General features: G+C 41.7%; 1 protein-coding gene across 6 annotated transcripts in view; it reads left to right on the plus strand.

Annotated features, from left to right (window-relative positions):
• Positions 1 to 19,166, plus strand: part of VIT (vitrin) — a 163,867-nt gene extending 144,701 nt beyond the window's left edge. For all 6 annotated transcript variants that reach the window (XM_056567358.1, XM_056567359.1, XM_056567357.1 and 3 more), the window contains 6 exons: positions 650 to 715; positions 2,373 to 2,520; positions 2,860 to 2,963; positions 9,737 to 9,963; positions 12,731 to 13,244; positions 17,947 to 19,166. In XM_056567358.1, the coding sequence (XP_056423333.1) occupies positions 650 to 715; positions 2,373 to 2,520; positions 2,860 to 2,963; positions 9,737 to 9,963; positions 12,731 to 13,244; positions 17,947 to 18,125 (1,238 nt within the window). In that variant the 3' untranslated portion in view covers positions 18,126 to 19,166. The remainder of the gene's footprint in view (positions 1 to 649; positions 716 to 2,372; positions 2,521 to 2,859; positions 2,964 to 9,736; positions 9,964 to 12,730; positions 13,245 to 17,946) is intronic.
• The last annotated feature ends 235 nt before the right edge of the window (positions 19,167 to 19,401 follow it).

A 19,401-nucleotide genomic window follows, 5' to 3' on the forward strand; every position in this document is an offset into this window, starting at 1 on the left:
CCAGTCTGCAGCCACCACCTACAAACCTGCAAGTAAGCCACAGTCACAGTCTTGTCAGTCAAGCCAAAGTCATCTGTCTAGTCAACGTGGCCTGCACCAAATTTTCCACCTCTACTACAAGTCCCAGCAAGCCCTTAAGGTCTCTGAAGTCACTAGTCACCTCCGTGGGCCTGGCTGAACTGTATAGACTTTTCCACCTGTCTAACCTCAGCAAAGCTACCTTTGTCCGTTACTTGGCGTCGGAGTCATTATTGCCTCCCGTGCCTAGCCCAGGATCCAGCGGTATACCTTCGGGTGGTATTGAGGATAAACCATGCACTGGCATCACGAATACAAGAGGTTAATGCCATCTGCCCCTAGGGTAATTCCATCTGCCCTTTGCATCACACCCTCTACCACACTAAGACCTGTAGCTTTACATCCTGTACACTTAAGTAGCTTTTTTTTTTCTGTGACTTATTATTAGGGGAATAAAATCCAAAGAAGATGATGTATATCAGTTCCTTTGTACTTGTCTGCACACTGCCAAAAACTTCTCACTTGTATCTCAGTGTACAGAAATTCCTCCAAGTATGCAGCTGTGATATCATTAAGTGTATTATTAAATACCATGCTAGAATGACCATATTTCTTTTGTCTCTTTGTACAGGAGGGCCAGTAAAGGAAGAATTGAACGCAAGAGTGCCTGTTGAAACCGTGGCACTTGGAGGCACAAGTATGTATCTATGTGTGTCTGTGGTCATTGTCAGTTTAAGGGTATGCTGACACTACGTAACTCCCGCGGAATTCCGTGAGCGGAATGCTGCGAACGGAATTACGTGCTGTGAGCATAAACATCAGTGTGAATGGGTTTCCGCGAGACCCGTTCACACTGCGGAATTTCAGCGGCGGACCATTCCGCCGCTGAAATTGTTCCGCGCAAAGAAAGAACATGTTCATACTTTGCACGGAAGTCCGCGAACACTGCATAGCCGTCAATGGTGACGACGCAGTGCCGCGCGGTCCCACCGCCGAAGTATTGCAGCGGCGGCTGCCAGAATGGAATTCTGCGAGCAGAGATTCAGTTCATTATCCGTAGTGTGAACATACCCTAAGAGAGCCTGTAACCACATTTAAAACCCTACTATAAAACCCAAATAGTGGGGAGTTGACCCACTCCCACTTGCAGCCACCTGCCTCCCTCAGCTGGTTCTGGGAACTATCAAATCAGAGATCCCCGCATTCCATTGTTTTGGTGTCTTTAAGACGCCAATAAAACAAAATAGCTGAGCCTTGGCCCGAGTGAGGAATCACTCCTCTGTACTTGGCCTACCAGTACTTCCCCCTATGATGCAGCAGCACAATGAGAGCAGCCTGTGTCATTATGTTCTGGTCAGGCCTAACTAGAAGAGGCCAGAGCAGCAAAATAATGTGGTGAGTATTCTCAAGGGAACAGGTTATTTACAATCATATTTCCCAACCTATAGCTCTCCAGTTGTTTAAAAGTTTTTTTTAGAAGGCACAGTTCATTAGAAGGGGTACAGTGTGTGGCATTACTATATTCAGCAGGGACATAGTGTGTGGCAGTATTCCAGTCATACTGGGAACTGTAGATTTAAATTCTCCACACTTCAGTAATAATGTTCTGCAACAGACAGCTCCTCTTTTTTGCATTGTAAGAAAAAATAGAAAAGGAGAAGCCTACACTGTGCTGGGACTTGTAGTCCAGGTGGGTGCTCTGTTTCCCAAGGCTTGACTCATCACAGAAGGGATAACAAGTCCAAAAACAATATGTGAATCAAAGAATAGGACCTAAAATCATAATTTATTACTTGCCCCTAAAAAGAAACCACTGGTTTCATAAACGCTCAATGAGCCAGCTCATTGAGCGTTTATGAAACCAGTGGTTTCTTTTCAGGGGCAAGTAATAAATTATGATTTTAGGTCCTATTCTGTGATTCACCCAAGGCTTGACTCACAACCTTTAGATAATCAAAAATCCAAAACCTATAGAGGCGGCACTGCAGAAATCCATTAGTGCATTCACTCATTAGTGCAGAAAACAACTATGTTTCAACCTCACACTAAGATCTTTTTAAGCCTTTCTTGCATGGCAGTGCAATATCATGGACTACCCCTTCAAGTTAACTACCCCCCCCCCCCCCCCTTTTTTTTTTTCTAAAGTAGTACCTCTGTTAGAGCATCAACACCTTAGTAAGTTGATATACGTATATGGAGAAAAAGATTTAGCAGAACTAGTAACCTATTCATCTAAATCTCTTTGGAGTTGCATGTCAATAGAAACAGGCCAACATTTTTATGCAACAATCTGTAAATTTCTTTGCGTTACTGCAAAACTTAAATGAAGGACTTTTATTATTTATTACGTACAGATTGCAAAATAGACCTGGTTTTCCTCATGGATGGAAGCTGGAGTATTGGCAAGAGACGTTTTAGGCTTCAAAAGCTTTTCCTTAACCAAATGGCAGATGCCCTTGATGTTGGAATTTCTGGACCTCTTATGGGTATTGTACAGTATGGGTAAGAATATCTATATTCTACATTTTCATATATATATATATATATATATATATATATATATATATATATATATATATCTTACATTTTTATCTTCAAATAACACAAACTACCATGGTAGGGTGCACAGTCAAGGCAAAGAGTCTTGAATGTATCTCAGAAGCCCAAATGTCTTCTCTTGTTTGTATTTTTTTCAAAAAAAGTGTTAAAATTCAAGTATCATGTTAAAACACTTATCCCCGATCAATCCATTGGTTACGGGATAAGTTTTTTTTACGTTATACTTCTCCTTTAAGGTTTGTGATTACTGTAATAGTAATATTTTTGTCTTTTCCTTTTAAGCGATGAACCATATACTGAATTCAGTCTTCGCTCATACTTTAATTCCAAAGACCTCAAAAATGCTATCGACAAAATTCCACAAAAAGGAGGACATTCCAATGTTGGTAAGTTTCTTTAAAAAAATCTAAATTTTTCACATATGATTTTATTTTTATAGTTATACAGAACAAATAAGCTCAAATCAGGGAGCCGCAGAGAGACAACAATACTGTAAGGGTCAACCAAGCAGAGGGAAAAGTGGAAGGGGACTAGTTCGCCTTGATGGGCTGTACCTGTAAGTTTCGGTAAGGAAGCTATTTATGCTACCTGGTGAGTTGCACCTCTACTTTTCTTTCTGCTTGGTTGGATTTTGCCTATACTGCTCTTGGAAGGATTGTTTGCTCCACCTGCTGCATTGCTGCGGACTGGCAGGCTCAACAATCCAACAAGCTGGATGTGTTCATGCAATTAACACAGGCTGTGTCGGCTGTCATTTTTCTTGATAGTTACTATTTGACTTATACTGTAAGGGTCATTCTGGCTAAGGAAAAAATGTAAGTTAAAAAAGAGAAAAGAGGTAGCCTGTGTGTTATGGATCTGCCCAAAAAAATTGCCATTATTTCTTTGTTAAAATTAGCCAAATCTGCCATCTTTTGAGCAGGTCAAAGTTCTCAACGGAATTAAGGGCAGAGCTCAAGTCCTGCAGGAACTCATGGGAACGGAGTTCCTGCACTTTTTCAACAGCAGGAACACAATTCCCATTAGCAGGAGGCTTGCAGGACCAGCTCATAAAGGGGTACTCTGCCCCTAGACATCTTATCCCGGAGGTCCCACCGCTGAGGACCCCGGCAATCTTGGCTGCGGCACCCCAGACATCCGGTGCATGGAGTGAACGTTGCTCCGAGCCGAATGACTGGCGAAGGGGGGCAGAAGCTTGTCATGTCACGGCCATGCCCCCTCAATGCAAGTCTATGGGAGTGGCAAGTCCTATAGACTTGCATTGAGGGGCTGTGGCTGTGACATCAAGAACCTCCGGCGCTGCACCCAACGCTCTAAACAAATGCAGCAGGAAGAACGTGGGGGCCCCCAGCAGCGGGACCACCGCAATCAGACATCTTATCCCCTATCCTTTGGATAGGGAATAAAATGTCTAGGGGCAGAGTACCCCTTTAAGTGGAAATCTTGGGTGAGTTCCCACACTTTTTTTCCCCAGGAATTGACCCCAGATTAAGGGGGTAACAAAAATTACAAACAGAAGAAAGATGGAATTGTAATAATTTGATGAAACGCAAAGTTTAAATTAGTTATAAATTAGGCTGGGTTTACACCATAGTTTTAGGTTTCGGGAACAGTATGTGGCCTGGGGGAGCGAAAACCAGGTGCTCCTGTATCCCGGCCCGTATGTAATGCATTTCAATGAGCCGACTGGAGCCCAACACTTACTCTGGTCGGCTCATTTTTGCCCTGTATACGATTCTCTAACCGGACCTAAAACCGTGGTATACCACGGTTTTAGGTCCAGTAAGAAAACTGGATACAGGGCAAAAATGTGACGACTGGAGTCAGCGTTTGACTCCCATTGGCACTTAAAAATGCATTACATATGGGCCGGGTCTGCCTGGGACACGGAAGCCCCCGGTTATTGCTCCCCTAGCCATATCCGGTTCCCGTATTGTTAAATCGTAGTGTGAACCGGCCCTTAAACACTAATATGTATGTACCAAAAATAGAATCTACGTAAAGTGCAATCTATCATACAGGCACTTTTATGATTTTTTTAATCAATACAACTGTATAGAATTCAAACAGAAAAAAAAATTTGTTCTGGTCCTCAGTGACAAAATTGGCTTAGTTAAAGGTGTACTCCGGTGAAAAACTTTTTTTTTTTTTTTTAAATCAACTGGTGCCAGAAAGTTAAACAGATTTGTAAATTACAAGATAGGTATGGTCAGCTCTCAGGACACCCAACACGGCCGAAGACTCCAGCATAAGCAATAGAACAGAAATAGGTAGCCAGTGGTACGATGAAAAGTTCTGTTTATTCAGATCCCATAAAACCGCATGCAAGCGGGATTCAGCCAGGTAACAAACAACCAATGGTCAGCGTGGACGCCTTTCGGGTATGCACCCTTTGTCTCAGCACATTGTAAAATCACCACAAAGACAGGTTATATACGGGCATCTGTCCGAGGGAGGGAGGAGTCTGGACCAAGTCCATAATAATTAACCCACTCGGTTACCTCGACAGATTAACCCTGACAAACACTTAAAGGTAAAACCTGTAAGTAGTAATAAGATATTGTTGCACATAAAATTCCACACAAAATGCAATAATGAAACAATATATGTCCTATGTTCATGAAAAAAAAAAAAACATAAGACAAAGAATTTTTTATATAATAAATAATATAATAAATAAAAAAATCCTTGAAGACCGGGGTACATATGGTACACTGCCCTCTGACCCGACATCCCTTTTTAGGGAGGATCTGAGGTCAGTGTTGAACCTCGGTCTAGATTTAGGGGTTATTTCCCAAAAACAGTATGATTATATCCTGATTCACAATCCCACTACCCCTATCTTCCACTCCCTGCCTAAGGTACACAAGGACCGATTCCCTCCCCCGATGCGACCTATCGTAGCGGGAATCGGTTCCTTGAATGAACGCCTTAGTCAGTGGGTGGACTCAGTCTTAAAACCTTTGGTTCCTCTCTCCCCCAGTTATATTAAGGACTCACAACATTTGTTATCCATGGTGGGCCAAATAGAATGGCAACCCTCTTTCTCCTGGCTCACCATGGATATCAAATCCTTATATTCATCTTTACCTCATCACTTGTCCATTTTGGCCGTCACCTCCATTATGTCCACTTTTTCCACCTACAGTATTGAGTTGCAGGAATTTGTCATCGAGGCTTTACGTTATTTATTATCACATAACTTTTTTTCCTTTGATGGAGACTTTTTTATTCAAAAAACGGGCGCCTCTATGGGCGCTAAAGCCTCACCATCCATTGCTAACATTTTTGTTTTCTGGTGAGAGTTACAATACATTTTTTGTGATGACAATCCATTTCAACAAGATATTGCTTTTTTTGGTAGATTTGTGGACGATGTGGTCATAATTTGGAAGTCAGATCCTGGTAATATACAAAATTTCATTGATTTCATAAACAATAATCCCTTTAATCTATGGTTTACTTTTGCTTGGAATAAAACTCAAGTCCCGTTTTTGGATATACTGCTAACAGCTGAAACTCCTCATGTGTGTACATCCACCTATGGCAAAGTCTGTGCGGGTAATTCACTTTTAAGAGCTGAGTCCTGTCACCCGAGACACACAATTGCTGCTGTGCCTGTGGGTGAATTTACCCGTGCTAAGCGTAATTGTTCCTCTCAAGAATTGTTCAACAATGAATCCGCTGTGGTAAAAGAACGTTTGACTAACAGAGGCTATCCCCCAAGATTAATACACAGAGCTTTAAACAAGGTTTGTGACAAGGATAGGAAGGACTTATTGACCTCATCTAAATCTAAAAGTGGCAATAGAAATATAGGAACTAAAAGTTCCGATAATGATATTGTTACTTTTGTTACTACTTTCAGTACAGAGTATCATGAGGTAACTAAAATTGTAAAGAAGTATCTACCAGTTTTATCGCAGGATCCAATTTTGGCTAAATTCATACGTAGAGGTTGTAGGTTTTCCTCTAGACGCGCTCCCACCCGTGGCAACATTTTGTCACCTAGCATGTTTTCTACCACCGGTGAGACTAGCCCCACCTGGCTTCAGGTAAAAGGTTTTTACAAGTGTGGCCTCTCGCTGTGTGGTTTGCAAACATGCACAAGTAACTAAGGAGGTTGTTGCTTTTAATACTAAGCAATGTTTTCCTATACGTTCGTTTATTAACTGCCAGACTACTTTTAAAGTTTATGTTATATCCTGCATGAAATGCAAATTAAATTATGTAGGCAGTACAAAACGTTTAAAAAAAAAACGTATACAGGAGCACATTCGAGCTGCAGTCAATCCGCAGCATGTGAACGCCTCCACGGTCTCTAGACATTTTCGGGACGTTCACGGTGGCGATGTCTCTGACATGATTTTCTGTGGCATCGAATGTGTTCGCAAACATTTGAGAGGAGGAGATCGGGTTAGAACCCTACGAAATAGAGAGGCCTTTTGGATACATAATCTCCAGACCACTCATCCTAGTGGCCTGAATCTTAGAAATGATTTGATTCTCCATTACTAATTGATTCCATTTTTTAGGGGATTAGTTACACTGTGCGGTTTTTCCTTGTGGTTTTTCTATGTTTAGCTTTTTCTTTATTATTATAAAAAATTCTTTGTTTTATGTTTTGTTTATTTTCATGAACATAGGACATATATTGTTTCATTATTGCATTTTGTGTGGAATTTTATGTGCAACAATATCTTATTACTACTTACAGGTTTTACCTTTAAGTGTTTGTCAGGGTTAATCTGTCGAGGTAACCGAGTGGGTTAATTATTATGGACTTGGTCCAGACTCCTCCCTCCCTCGGACAGATGCCCGTATATAACCTGTCTTTGTTGTGATTTTACAATGTGCTGAGACAAAGGGTGCATACCCGAAACGCGTCCACGCTGACCATTGGTTGTTTGTTACCTGGCTGAGTCCCGCTTGCATGCGGTTTTATGGGATCTGAATAAACAGAACTTTTCATCGTACCACTGGCTACCTATTTCTGTTCTATAGATTTGTAAATTACTTATATTAAAAAATCTTAATCCTTCCTGTACTTATTAGCTGCTGAATACTACAGTGGAAATTCTTTTCCATTTGAAACACAGAGCTGTCTGCTGACATCATGAGCACAGTGCTCTCTGCTGACATCTCTGTCCATTTTAGGAACTGTCCAAAGTAAAAGGAAATCCCCATAGCAAACATATGCTGTTCTGGACAGTTCCTAAAATGGACAAAGATGTCAGCAGAGAGCACTGTGGTCATGGTGTCAGCAGAGAGCTCTGTGTTTCAAAAAGAAAAGAATTTCCGCTGTAGTATTCAGCAGCTAATAAGTACAGGAAGGATTAAGATTTTTTAATAGAAGTAATTTACAAATCTGTTTAACTTTCTGGCACCAGTTGATAAAAAAAAAAATAAAAAGGTACCCCTTTAAAGAAACATGATGGACCCCAAAGATACTCATTAATGCCTAGAATTTTTCAAAAAAATGTTATTTAACATTATCTGGTAAATCTACTGAAGCACAATGGGGGAGATTTATCAAAACCTGTCCAGAGGAAACGTTGCTAAGTTGCCCAGAGCAACCAATCATTTATTTTTTAAAAGGCCTCTGATCTGATTGGTTGCTATTGGCAACTCAGCAAATTTTCCTTTGGACAAGTTTTAATAAAACTCCCCCAATGTGCAAGAATTATATGTCCTCATAAGCTCTAAATCTTTTTGTGTTTTTGACACCTATATCAACTATTAAAAAAAATAAAAAATGTCAAGGCACATGACTAAAATGCATTGAATCAATGTTTATGTGAGACTCGTGGAATAAAGTTTGAAAGGTGTCTAATATGCTTAACCCCTTAAGGACACATGACGTACTGGAATGTCATGTGTCCGCTCCCGATCTATAACGCGGGGCCACGGCCTCTAACAACGGGCGGGACCCGTGGCTAATAGCGTGCGGCATTGATCGCGGTGCCGCGCGCTATTAACCCTTTAGACGCAGCGTTCAAAGTTGAACGCCGCGTCTAAAGTGAAACTGAAACCATGCCGGTTAACTCAGTGGGCTGTTCGGGATAGCCGCGGCGAAATCACGCCATCCCGAACAGCTTACAGGACAGCTGGAGGGTCCCTACCTGCCTCCTCGCTGTCCGATCGCCGAATGACTTCTCAGTGCCTGAGATCCAGACATGAGCAGTCAAGTGGCAGAATCATCGATCAGTGGTTTCTTATGAGAAACCCAATGATCAATGTAAAAGATCAGTATGTGCAGTGTTATAGGTCCCTATGGGAGCTATAACACTGCAAAAAAAAAGTGGAAAAAAAAGTTTGAATCACCCCCCTTTTCCCATAAAAAAAAACACAGTGTAAATAAAAAATAAAAATAAACATATATGGTATCGCCACGTGCGGAAATGTCCGAATTATAAAAATATATTGTTAATTAAACGGCACGGTCAATGGCGTGCGCGCAAAAAATTCTAAAGTCCAAAATAGTGAATTTTTGGTCACTTTTTATATCATGAAAAAATTAATAAAAAGCGATCAATAGGTCCTATCAATGCAAAAATGGTACAGTTAAAAACTTCAGATCACGGCGCGGAAAATGAGCCCTCATACCGCCCCATACGCGGAAAAATAAAAAAGTTATAGGGGTCAGAAATTACAATTTTAAACGTATTAATTTTCCTGCATGAAGTTATGATTTTTTCCAGAAGTCCGACAAAATCAAACCTATATAAGTAGGGTATCATTTTAACCGTATGGACCTACAGAATAAAGATCAGGTGTAATTTTTACCGAAAAATGTACTACGTAGAAACGTGTGTCTCACAATGATTTTTTTTTCCGTTTCACCATAGATTTTTGGGCACAATGACTGACGTCATTACAAAGTAGAATTAGTGGCGCAAAAAATAAGCCATCATATGGATTTTTAAGTGCAAAATTGAAAGAGTTATGATTTTTTAAAGGCAAGGAGCAAAAAACGAAAATGCAAAAACGGAAAAAACCCCGGTCCTTAAGGGGTTAAATAATTGAACCAAATATATAATTCCCCAAGGACTGCCTCATAAATAAATAAGACTTGGCTCTTAAGTAGTGTACTTGCTATATATTTGAACTTGTTTTGTTTAGATGTATGGATTTTTAAATATTCCTATTGTCATTTCAGGAAAAGCTCTATCTTATATAAACAGGAGTTACTTCTCCGATGCCAGTGGGAATAGAGGAGCAGCCCCAAATGTGGCCATTGTGCTTGTAGACGGCTGGCCAACTGATAAAGTGGAAGAAGCTTCCCGTCTTGCTCGTGAATCTGGAATCAACATATTTTTTGTGACAATTGAGGCGGCAGATGATAATGAGAGATCAAATGTTGTGGAACCCAACTTTGTAGACAAGGTAATTTCTCTTGAGACAAATATTGAGAAAGCAATACTTTTTTTCTTAAAGAGCACCTGTCATGAACAAAAACTTTTAATATGTTGTTCATAATCATTAATGAAGACATATTGTAATATATCTTCATTAAAAAATATTAATATTTATACCAGTTTTTTCATTTTATACTTTTGGCCACTAGGGGTCTCTCTTCTATGCCTGGTCTGCAGGCAGCTTCCTATGCTTTTCATAGTAAGTGTACAGCTTTTATGACTAATGCTGAAAGGGCACTGGTCCTTCCTTCAGTACTCTCAGCTCAGGACTCGCTCCCAGCCTGGAGCAGCACTGTGAGCTACAAGCCTACAAGGCTGTCTGGGCATGCTGGGAGTTGTAGTTTTGCAACAGCTGGAGGTACCCTGGTTGGGAAACACTGCTGCAGAGGGAGAGCAGCATACAGGAAGACTGGCAGAAGCAGAGTCTAGGCCAGGCTTCATGTGACATCATGCCTGCCGGGACCCGCCTCCGTCCACCCCTCAGAAAGACAGTGCTCCTGAGCTAATGAAGAGGGATAAAAAAAGGTATTTCCACAATGTTTTAAACCTCAATAAACACAGGGATAGGCATAGTTAGAGTAAGGGACAGATGGGGAGGGGGATCAGGGAAAGTTTAGTTGATGACAGGTACTCTTTAACTCAGTTTGTATTGAATACTTTTCTGAAAGGGTGTATTCCCCCTTTTTCAGTCAATTTGTCATGTATCCAACATAGCTTAAAAAATGACCTTTGCACAGTCTAAATTAAAATCTAATATTTCCGTATAAAGCTTTTATATCAAGATATTTACTGTATCTCACACAATTGAGTATACACATCATATAAATATTTTATTATATCTTTTCATGTGACAACACTGAAGAAATGACTGTACAATGTAAAGTAGTGAGTGCACAGCCTGTATAACTGTGTTTAATGTTGTGTCCCCTCAAAATAACTCAACACACAGCCATTAATGTCTAAACCTTTTGCTACAAAAGTGAGTACACCCTTATGTGAAAATGTCCAGATTGGGCCCAAAGCTTCAATATTTTGCGTGGCCACCATTATTTTCCAGCGCTATCTATCTCTAAGTTCACCAGAGCTTCAAGGGTTGCCACTTGAGTCCTCTTTCACTTCTCCATGATGACATGACCTTGTACTCCTCCACCTTCCGTTTGAGGAAACCCCACATATGCTCAATAGGGTTCAGGTCTTGAGACATGCTTGATCAGTCCATCATCTTTACCTTACACATGGCAGTGGTCATCTTGGAGGTGTGTTTAGGGTAGTTATCATGCTGGAATACTGCCTTGTGTCCCAATCTCTGAAGGGAGGGGATCATGCTCTGCTGCAGTATGTCACAGTACATGTTGACATTCATGGTTCCCTCAATGAACTGAATCTCCCCAGAGCCAGCAGCACCCATGCAGCCCCAGATCATGACACACCCACCACCATGCTATATTTTTAGTAAACACATACCGTATATACTCGAGTATAAGCCGAGTTTTTCAGCATGATTTTTCGTGCTGAAAACGCCCCCATCGGCTTATACTCGAGTGAACTCTCCGCCTGTCAATCCCTTATCAGTGGTCTTCAACCTGCGGACCTCCAGATGTTGCAAAACAACAACTCCCAGCATGGCCGGACAGCCATCGGCTGTCCGGGCATGCTGGGAGTTTTAGTTTTGAAACATCTGGAGGTCCGCAGGTTGAAGACCACTGCGGCCTTCGTCATCATCCAGACCCCCCCCCCCCCCCCTTTAGTTTTCTACTCACCTCCCCTCGGTCTGGGTCTGGGCCATCTATGCTGCAGGGACCATCCGGTGGGGAGGGTTAGTCATTCCGGGCTTTCCATCTTCACCGGGAGGCCCTCTTCTCCGCTCCGGGTCCAGCCCCGGTCTAGTGACGTTGCCTTGACAACGATGCACAGGGACCTGTGCATGAACGTCCCTATGCGTCGTCGTCAAGGCAACGTCACTAGTCCGGAGACTCCCTAACAGGGCCTCCCGGTGAAGATGGACAGCCCGGAACGACTATCCCTCCCCACCGGACGGTCCCTGCAGCATACATGGCCCGGACCAGCTCACCCTTCCTTCCCACCAAGGGGAGGTGAGTAGAAAGTAGATAGTTTTGCAACATCTGGAGGTCCACAGGTTGAAGACCACTGAATTGACAGGCGGTGATGATGAAGGGGGGGTGGGATGATGACAGAGGGATAATGACAGGCTGTGATGATGAAGGGGGTGTGTGGGATGATGACAGGGGGATGATGACAGGCGGTGATGATGAAAGGGGGGGATGATGACAGGGTAATGATGAAGGGTGGGATGATGACAGGTGGTGATGATGAAGGGGGGATGATGAATAGGGGGGGATGATGATGACAGGGGAGTTAATGACGGGGGTCTGGATGATGACGGGGGGGATGATGTATTTCCCACCCTAGGCTTATGGTCAAGTCAATAACTTTTCCTGGGTTTTTGGAGTGAAATTTGGGGCCTCGGCTTATATTCGGATTGGCTTATACTCAAGTATATACGGTAAGTAACATGTGTACCAAGTTTCATTGAAACATCTCCAGCCATTTGAAAGTTGTGCTGGAACATATACACACGTGTTGATTTTTTATATATATAGATATTCTAAGGTTTGACACTTTGTAGTTGTATATTGTGAACTTGGACATTTATCTTTATAAGATACCCACAGTGAACGTGACGTAACACAATCCTTTTTTTTTTTTTTTTGCAGGCTGTTTGTAGAACCAATGGTCATTTTTCAGTCAGTGTTCCTAGCTGGTTTGGTCTCCCTAAGATCGTGAACCCACTGGTGAAGCGCATGTGTGACATTGACAAATTAGTCTGCAGCAAGACGTGTCTCAATGCTGCTGATATTGGATTTGTCATTGACGGCTCCAGCAGTGTCGGGACTGGTAATTTCCGTACTGTCCTCCAGTTCATAGCAAATATAACAAGTGAGTTTGAGATCTCAGACACAGACACAAGAATCGGAGCTGTGCAGTATACATATGAACAAAGACTGGAGTTTGGCTTTGATAAATACAGCACAAAGCAAGATGTTGTTAATGCCATCATGAGGATAGGCTATTGGAGTGGAGGTACAAGCACAGGAGCTGCTATAACATATGCATATGATCAGCTCTTTAGTAAATCAAAGCCAAATAAGAGAAAGATCATGATCGTAATCACAGATGGACGCTCGTACGATGATGTTCGGGCTCCAGCAGCAGCTGCTCATCGAAATGGTAAGTACTTTTCCTTTATGTTTATGTAAATTTGGAAAAAATTTATATTTCTTATAATTTCTTAATCAAAGTTTTGTTAAAGGAGCACTCCAGGAAAAAAACTAGAGTGCAGGTCTTGAGGGGAAAGGGAAAGTGCAGAACACCCTTAAAGCACTGAACTAGGCATAATACATCGTACTATATCATGGTTTTTTTTAATGTTTTTTTTGGGGAGTGCTCTCTTTAAATGTACATTTAGAAGTACAGTGGGAACAGCAAGAGGTAGACTGAAACAGGAATTGCCCCCTGGAGGTTCTCACTGTTACTGCCATGCCCCATAATCACTGTTTCCTCCCTTCAGCCCACAGGAGAAGTCCCCTCCCTAGTTCCCTAACAGAGCAATGGGTTTCTTTGAGAGCATGCAGGGGACTCCAAATGTGGGCTGAAGCAGGAACAGTGAGAACCACCAGGAGAGGCTGTGATTGCCATGACAGGTCCATCCTATGGAATCCTCAGCATCCTCTCTGAAACTCAATGCTCTTTTTGGGGACTCTTTAATGCAGGTAATACTGATGAAAATAATACTTACCATTTCCTGATCTGTGCTTTCGTTTGGCAATATTCTTCTTTTTTCATATGCTAATGGAGAACTTGGTACACAGGGGTCATTCCCAAGCCATCTTCAATGATTATATGAAGTATTTCCTCCCTCTGTGCAGAGGCTCCTATGCTGCAGAATGGAGCTCCACTCTGCATAATAATCCCCCTCCTCCACTGTGAAATCTCTCTCGCATAAAGCACGGATCGAGGAATGGTAAGTATTATTTTCATCAGTATCACCCGCACTACCAGCTTGTACCAATAGGTTAGTGCAGGTGATACTGATGACAGATTATTTTTAACTGATGTCTTTGACGGATGGCATTCGGTGGTATTCATCATAATTTGCCTATTCAAGGAGACGTTTACAAGTTTTAAAGTGTACCTGTCGTCAAAAAAACGTTTTATATAATGTAGATAATACAATTATATGTATATTTGTAATATACATTGGTTAACAAATGTGTATATTTATGGGTGAAAAAGTGCTGTCCCTGTCTGTGAGGAGTTTAAATACAAGAAGTGAGGACAGGACAAGCAAGGCTCTGTGCAAGCTCCTGGCTTGTCAATCAACCTAACTAGGGATGAGCAAATCGAATCTGACAAATCCAAATTTGTTACGAATTTCATGAAAGATTTGATCAATAACGAATCTGAATATCGCTGCGATTTGATAAAACTAATCGCTTCATTAAACTCCATTTAGTGTGGTCCAGGCTCCAGGACATTTAAAATGGTGGCTCCACATCTGAGGACATGGGGCAAGGAACTCTGGGAAGGCGGGTAGGCAGAATCCCCCTGAATCACATGCAGCATGCAGCCAATCAGCAGCCAGCCAGCCCTGTGATGTCACAGCCCTATATAATCGTCAGCCATTGCTGCAGCCAGTCATTTCAGCGTTTTATTGCAGAGAGAGATAGCAGTGTGTGTTGCATACAGCAGCGATTCACCACAAGCCCAAATCACTGCAGAAGAGCAATGACAGGGAATGAAGAGAGAGAAATTACACTTTTGCGTGTACTACTCAGCGACTCTGTACTGCTGCACTGGTGTGCATTGCAGCATAAGATACTGAATAACAGTATTATATCACTAACAGCACACTCCCTATGCATGTTACTGCAAGGCAAAGTGTTCTACACCCCTATTGAGGCTCTCTGTAGCCCGGAAATATCAATTTTTAATAGCAATTTGCTGAGAATAAATTCAGATCGGAAAAAAAAAATCGGAAAATTCGGCAAATCGACCGAATCAAATTTTTAAAAAATTCGCTCATCTCTAATCCTAATGTGTGAGCCTGTAGCATGTCACAGAGTCTCACTGCACAGAGCCCTGCTTGTCCACTCTCACTTCCTGTTTTTGGACTCCTCATAGAGACACACAGGCAATAGGTGCAGGGACAAAAATATACATATTTTTTAACCAATGTATATTACAATTATACATATAATGGTATTATCTATGTTATATGAAAAGTTTTTGTTGATGACAGGTACACTTTAAGATTATACGCCAGCATCCTGTCAAAAATATATACTATGGAGTCAACTGGTGACTATATTTAATGCATTTCCTGCCGGTCTACATTAACTCTGCAGGACTCAAAAGTGTGGTCATTTTAAAATATTGACTAATATTGACTAATATCACTAGTTGATTACATCCTTCTGAGACTGTGATGATACATTGCGTTTTTTCTGAGGTTTTTTCGTTTTTATTCGTGGCATAAAAGTGCTATTTTACATAAATTGTTCAAACTACAGTAAGAATTTGTCATTTATGCCGTGATTTGGGAAAATCGCTGTAGAAACAGCCAAAATGCTGTATGAATGTGTAAAAAATACTGTAAACATTTAACATGTGAACACAGCCTAAAGACTGCAAATCTGATTAAAGGTACCGTATACTTGAGTATAAGCTGTGTTTTTCAGCAAAATTTTTCGTGCTGCAAATGACCCTTCTTGGCTTATACTCGAGTGAAAAAAAAATGTTAAAAAAATCGCTTCAGGCATACCGGTGGGGGGTAGACCAGGCCTTCCACCTTTGCCCAACTACGCGGCAGGGATCGCCAGCATTCCGGTGGGACGGGTGAGCGGGTCCAGGCCGTTCATCTTTACCAGGAGGCCCTCTTCTCTGCTCCGGGCCGGCCCCGGACTAGTGATGCTGCATTGACGACGACGCGCTGGCCCGGAGCAAAGAAGAGGGCCTCCCGGTGAAGATGGACGGCCCGGACTGGCTCACCCTCCCCACCGGTATGCGGGCGGTCCCTGCAGCTACTAAGCAACAGGACCGAGAGAGCAGCAACTGGGGAGGTGAATAGACAACAAGAGGGGGGTCTTTATGATGACGGAGGGGGGGGGGTCTGACAGGGGGATATTGACGGGGTGATGACGCGGGGATGATGACAGGGGGGTCTGGATGATGATGGGGGGATAATGACAGGGGGTGATGATGACAGGGGGGGCTGATGTATTTCCCACCCTAGGCTTGTACTTAAGTCAATAAGTTTTCACAGGCTTTTGGGGTGAAATTAGGGCCCTTGGCTTATATTCTGGTCGGCTTATACTCGAGTATATACGGTAATAATATTAATTTATATAGTCAGCTCATTTGAATAAGAAGACGCATCAGAACTGCAGGCAGTGTAAACTGACATTCAGGGATATCCAGAAATAGAAAAACTGAGCTTATTTCTTCCAAAACAGTGCCACTCCTGTCCTTGTGTGCGGTATTACAATTTGTACCTATTCACTTCAATGGAACTGAGCTGCAATACCACACACAACCTGAGATCAAAGGTGGTGCTGTTTTTCCTGGACATCCCCTTTAACCCACTTACGAGTCTAATGAGTTCACCTGGGTGACCTCCAGCACCAGCAGTCTGATCAGCTGTACAGGTGCAATGATCAAACACCCAACCTAATCTCTTTTCACTGCCAGAGGATTCATGTGAAATGTTGACTTATTATTAAATCATTTCATTGATGGATTTGCGATCAGAAATAGCTGAAAATCCATGCCTTCCACATTAGCTAAACAGGTAAGCAGAAGGCTCTACATTATTCTGTAATAATAGCCTATGCTGCACTAGAAAATAATGAAATAAAATGAAAATAAAAATTGCCGTACTGCTTTAAAGAGGTACTCCAGTGGAAAACACTCTTTTTTTTTTTTTTCTTTTTTTTTCATATCCACTGGTTCCAGAAAATTTAACAGATCTGTAAATTACTTCTATTAAAAAATCTTAATCCTTCCAGTACTTATCAGCTGCTGTATGATCCAGAGGAAGTTCTTTTCTTTTTGAATTTCTTTTCTGTCTGACCACAGTGCTCTCTGCTGACACCTCTGTCCGTGTCAGGAACTGTCCAGAGCAGGAGAGGTATGCTATGGGAATTTGCTTCTACTCTGGACAGTTCCTGACATGGACAGAGGTGTCATCAGAGAGCACTGTGGTCAGACAGAAAAGAATAACTCAACTTCCTGTGGAGCATACAGCAGCTGACAAGTACTGGAAGGATTAAGATTTTTCAATAGAAGTAATTTACAAATCTGTAAAAAATGTTGGCACCAGTTGATTTGATAAAAATTGTTTTCCACTGGAGTACCCCTCTAATAAAAGAATCTATGATGTGGGTATGAACAGAGCCTTAGGGTACGTTCACACGAGCGGATCCACAGCGTACTTTACGCTGCGGATTCGCCGCTGAAGGACCCTCTGTATTCTGCCTTCACATGTGCCTGCTCGTAGCCTGCACTGAAACGATGTGCGAGTCACCGCGCATGCGCGGTGTACTCACACACATCGCGACCGCTCCTCCTGCTCAATGAGCCAGGCCGAGAGCTGCCGGGATGTGCGAGTATACTGCGCATGCGCGCGGCGACTCGCACACCGCACTATGTCTGCTCGTAGCGGCGCATTGCACTACGAGCAGGCACATGTGAAGGCAGAATGCAAGAGGGTCCTTCAGCGGCGGATCCGCAGTGAAATACGCTGCAAAAATCCGCTCGTGTGAACGTACCCTTACAGTGTAAATTTCAGTCAAGTCTAGGATTTCCATTATGGGAAACATAGTAAATAGTTATTCTCCATAGTCTCTATTCAACCTTTTCTTTCCTTTTACAGGAGTTATAGCATATGCTGTTGGTATTGCCTGGGCAGCCCAAGATGAACTGGAATCTATCGCCACCGATCCCGACAAAGAACATTCATTTTTCGTGGATGAATTTGATAGCCTCTATAAGTTTGTTGGAAAGATCATTCAGAACATTTGTACAGAGTATAATTCTCAACCACGAAATTAAGAGGCGGTTCCATACTGCTTGAAGAACAGAGTTTCTTTTTGGCTATGAATACACAGCAGCTGCAATAAGTAATGTAACTATATAGCGAGGTCAGTGTATAGGCACCAGTATTCCGAGAACATTATAATGTTTCCAGATGAGTATCATCATAGCCTCTACTCCGAAGGCAATAAATGAACTTGTAAACAGCGTTATGTGAGACGAATGATAACATCCTGAAATGGGTAGGAATGAATATGTCCTCTTCATTAGAATCTGATAAATACATTTACCTTCTAATTATGTCTCATCGGTGAGAACAGATGAAACTTTATGGAGTGAGAGGTTAGAGACAAAGTCAATCGTGTGTTGCATTGAAAAAAAGTTCAAACTTATTTTTCTATTACAGAAAATAAATCATGTAATTATAACGTAATTTTTGTAAACGGGATGTATAGGCTTAAAGTATATTATTTCTTCACGTAGCGCCCTCTGGTGTTGATGTTCTGAATTTCACACAGAACGTGTTTCAGCTTCACTTCACAGTATAATACAAAGCACAACATTATGACGTTTTCAACGGTTAATTCCTATAAAACACGTCATTGTAACAATGTATATTTAATGCAGCGGGTCATAAGAGCTACCTTTTGCTCTTCCAGGAATGGATGGCTCTTTATTGTAGCTTTGTGAAGGCCTTGTGGGCTTTTTTCACTGCACGGTGTCATGAACTTTGGTCCTCATAGGGTCGCATGACACATTACGAAAGCATTAAACAGTAGGACTGCATAATATGCACATGAATTCTATGTTGCCCTTTCAACAAATATCATCATGCTAAATCTGTGCAAGTTTTGATTTATCTACATCTTGCAATTATTTTGTATATTGTAATAAAATGTTTAATAAAGAAAAAAAGAAGCGAAGTTTTGTCAATATTAAATGTGTACAGTTTTGCTGAAGAAATATTCAAATTAGATTTGCTATTATTCATTTTATGTCAGTATTGGTCTTTGATGATTTTATCATTATGTCATATTATCAGTTTGGCATAAATAAAACATTTACCCTAAAAATTGCATTGAATATGATGAAATGGATCAAGCGCAAAAATTATAAATGAGTGGTGGACATGAAGCAGCAGGAAACCCGTGCAGCCTTTCAATGCTCACCCTGTGTCCTTTGGCTCCTCTCTTGCATTTGAATACTCTAGAGCATAGAGCAGTGGTCTCCAACCTGCAGACCTCCAGATGTTGCAAAACTACAACTCCCAGCATGCTGGGAGTTGTAGTTTTGC

Source organism: Hyla sarda, chromosome 3 (assembly GCF_029499605.1).
Source record: "Hyla sarda isolate aHylSar1 chromosome 3, aHylSar1.hap1, whole genome shotgun sequence".
Taxonomy (NCBI): Eukaryota; Metazoa; Chordata; class Amphibia; order Anura; family Hylidae; genus Hyla; species Hyla sarda.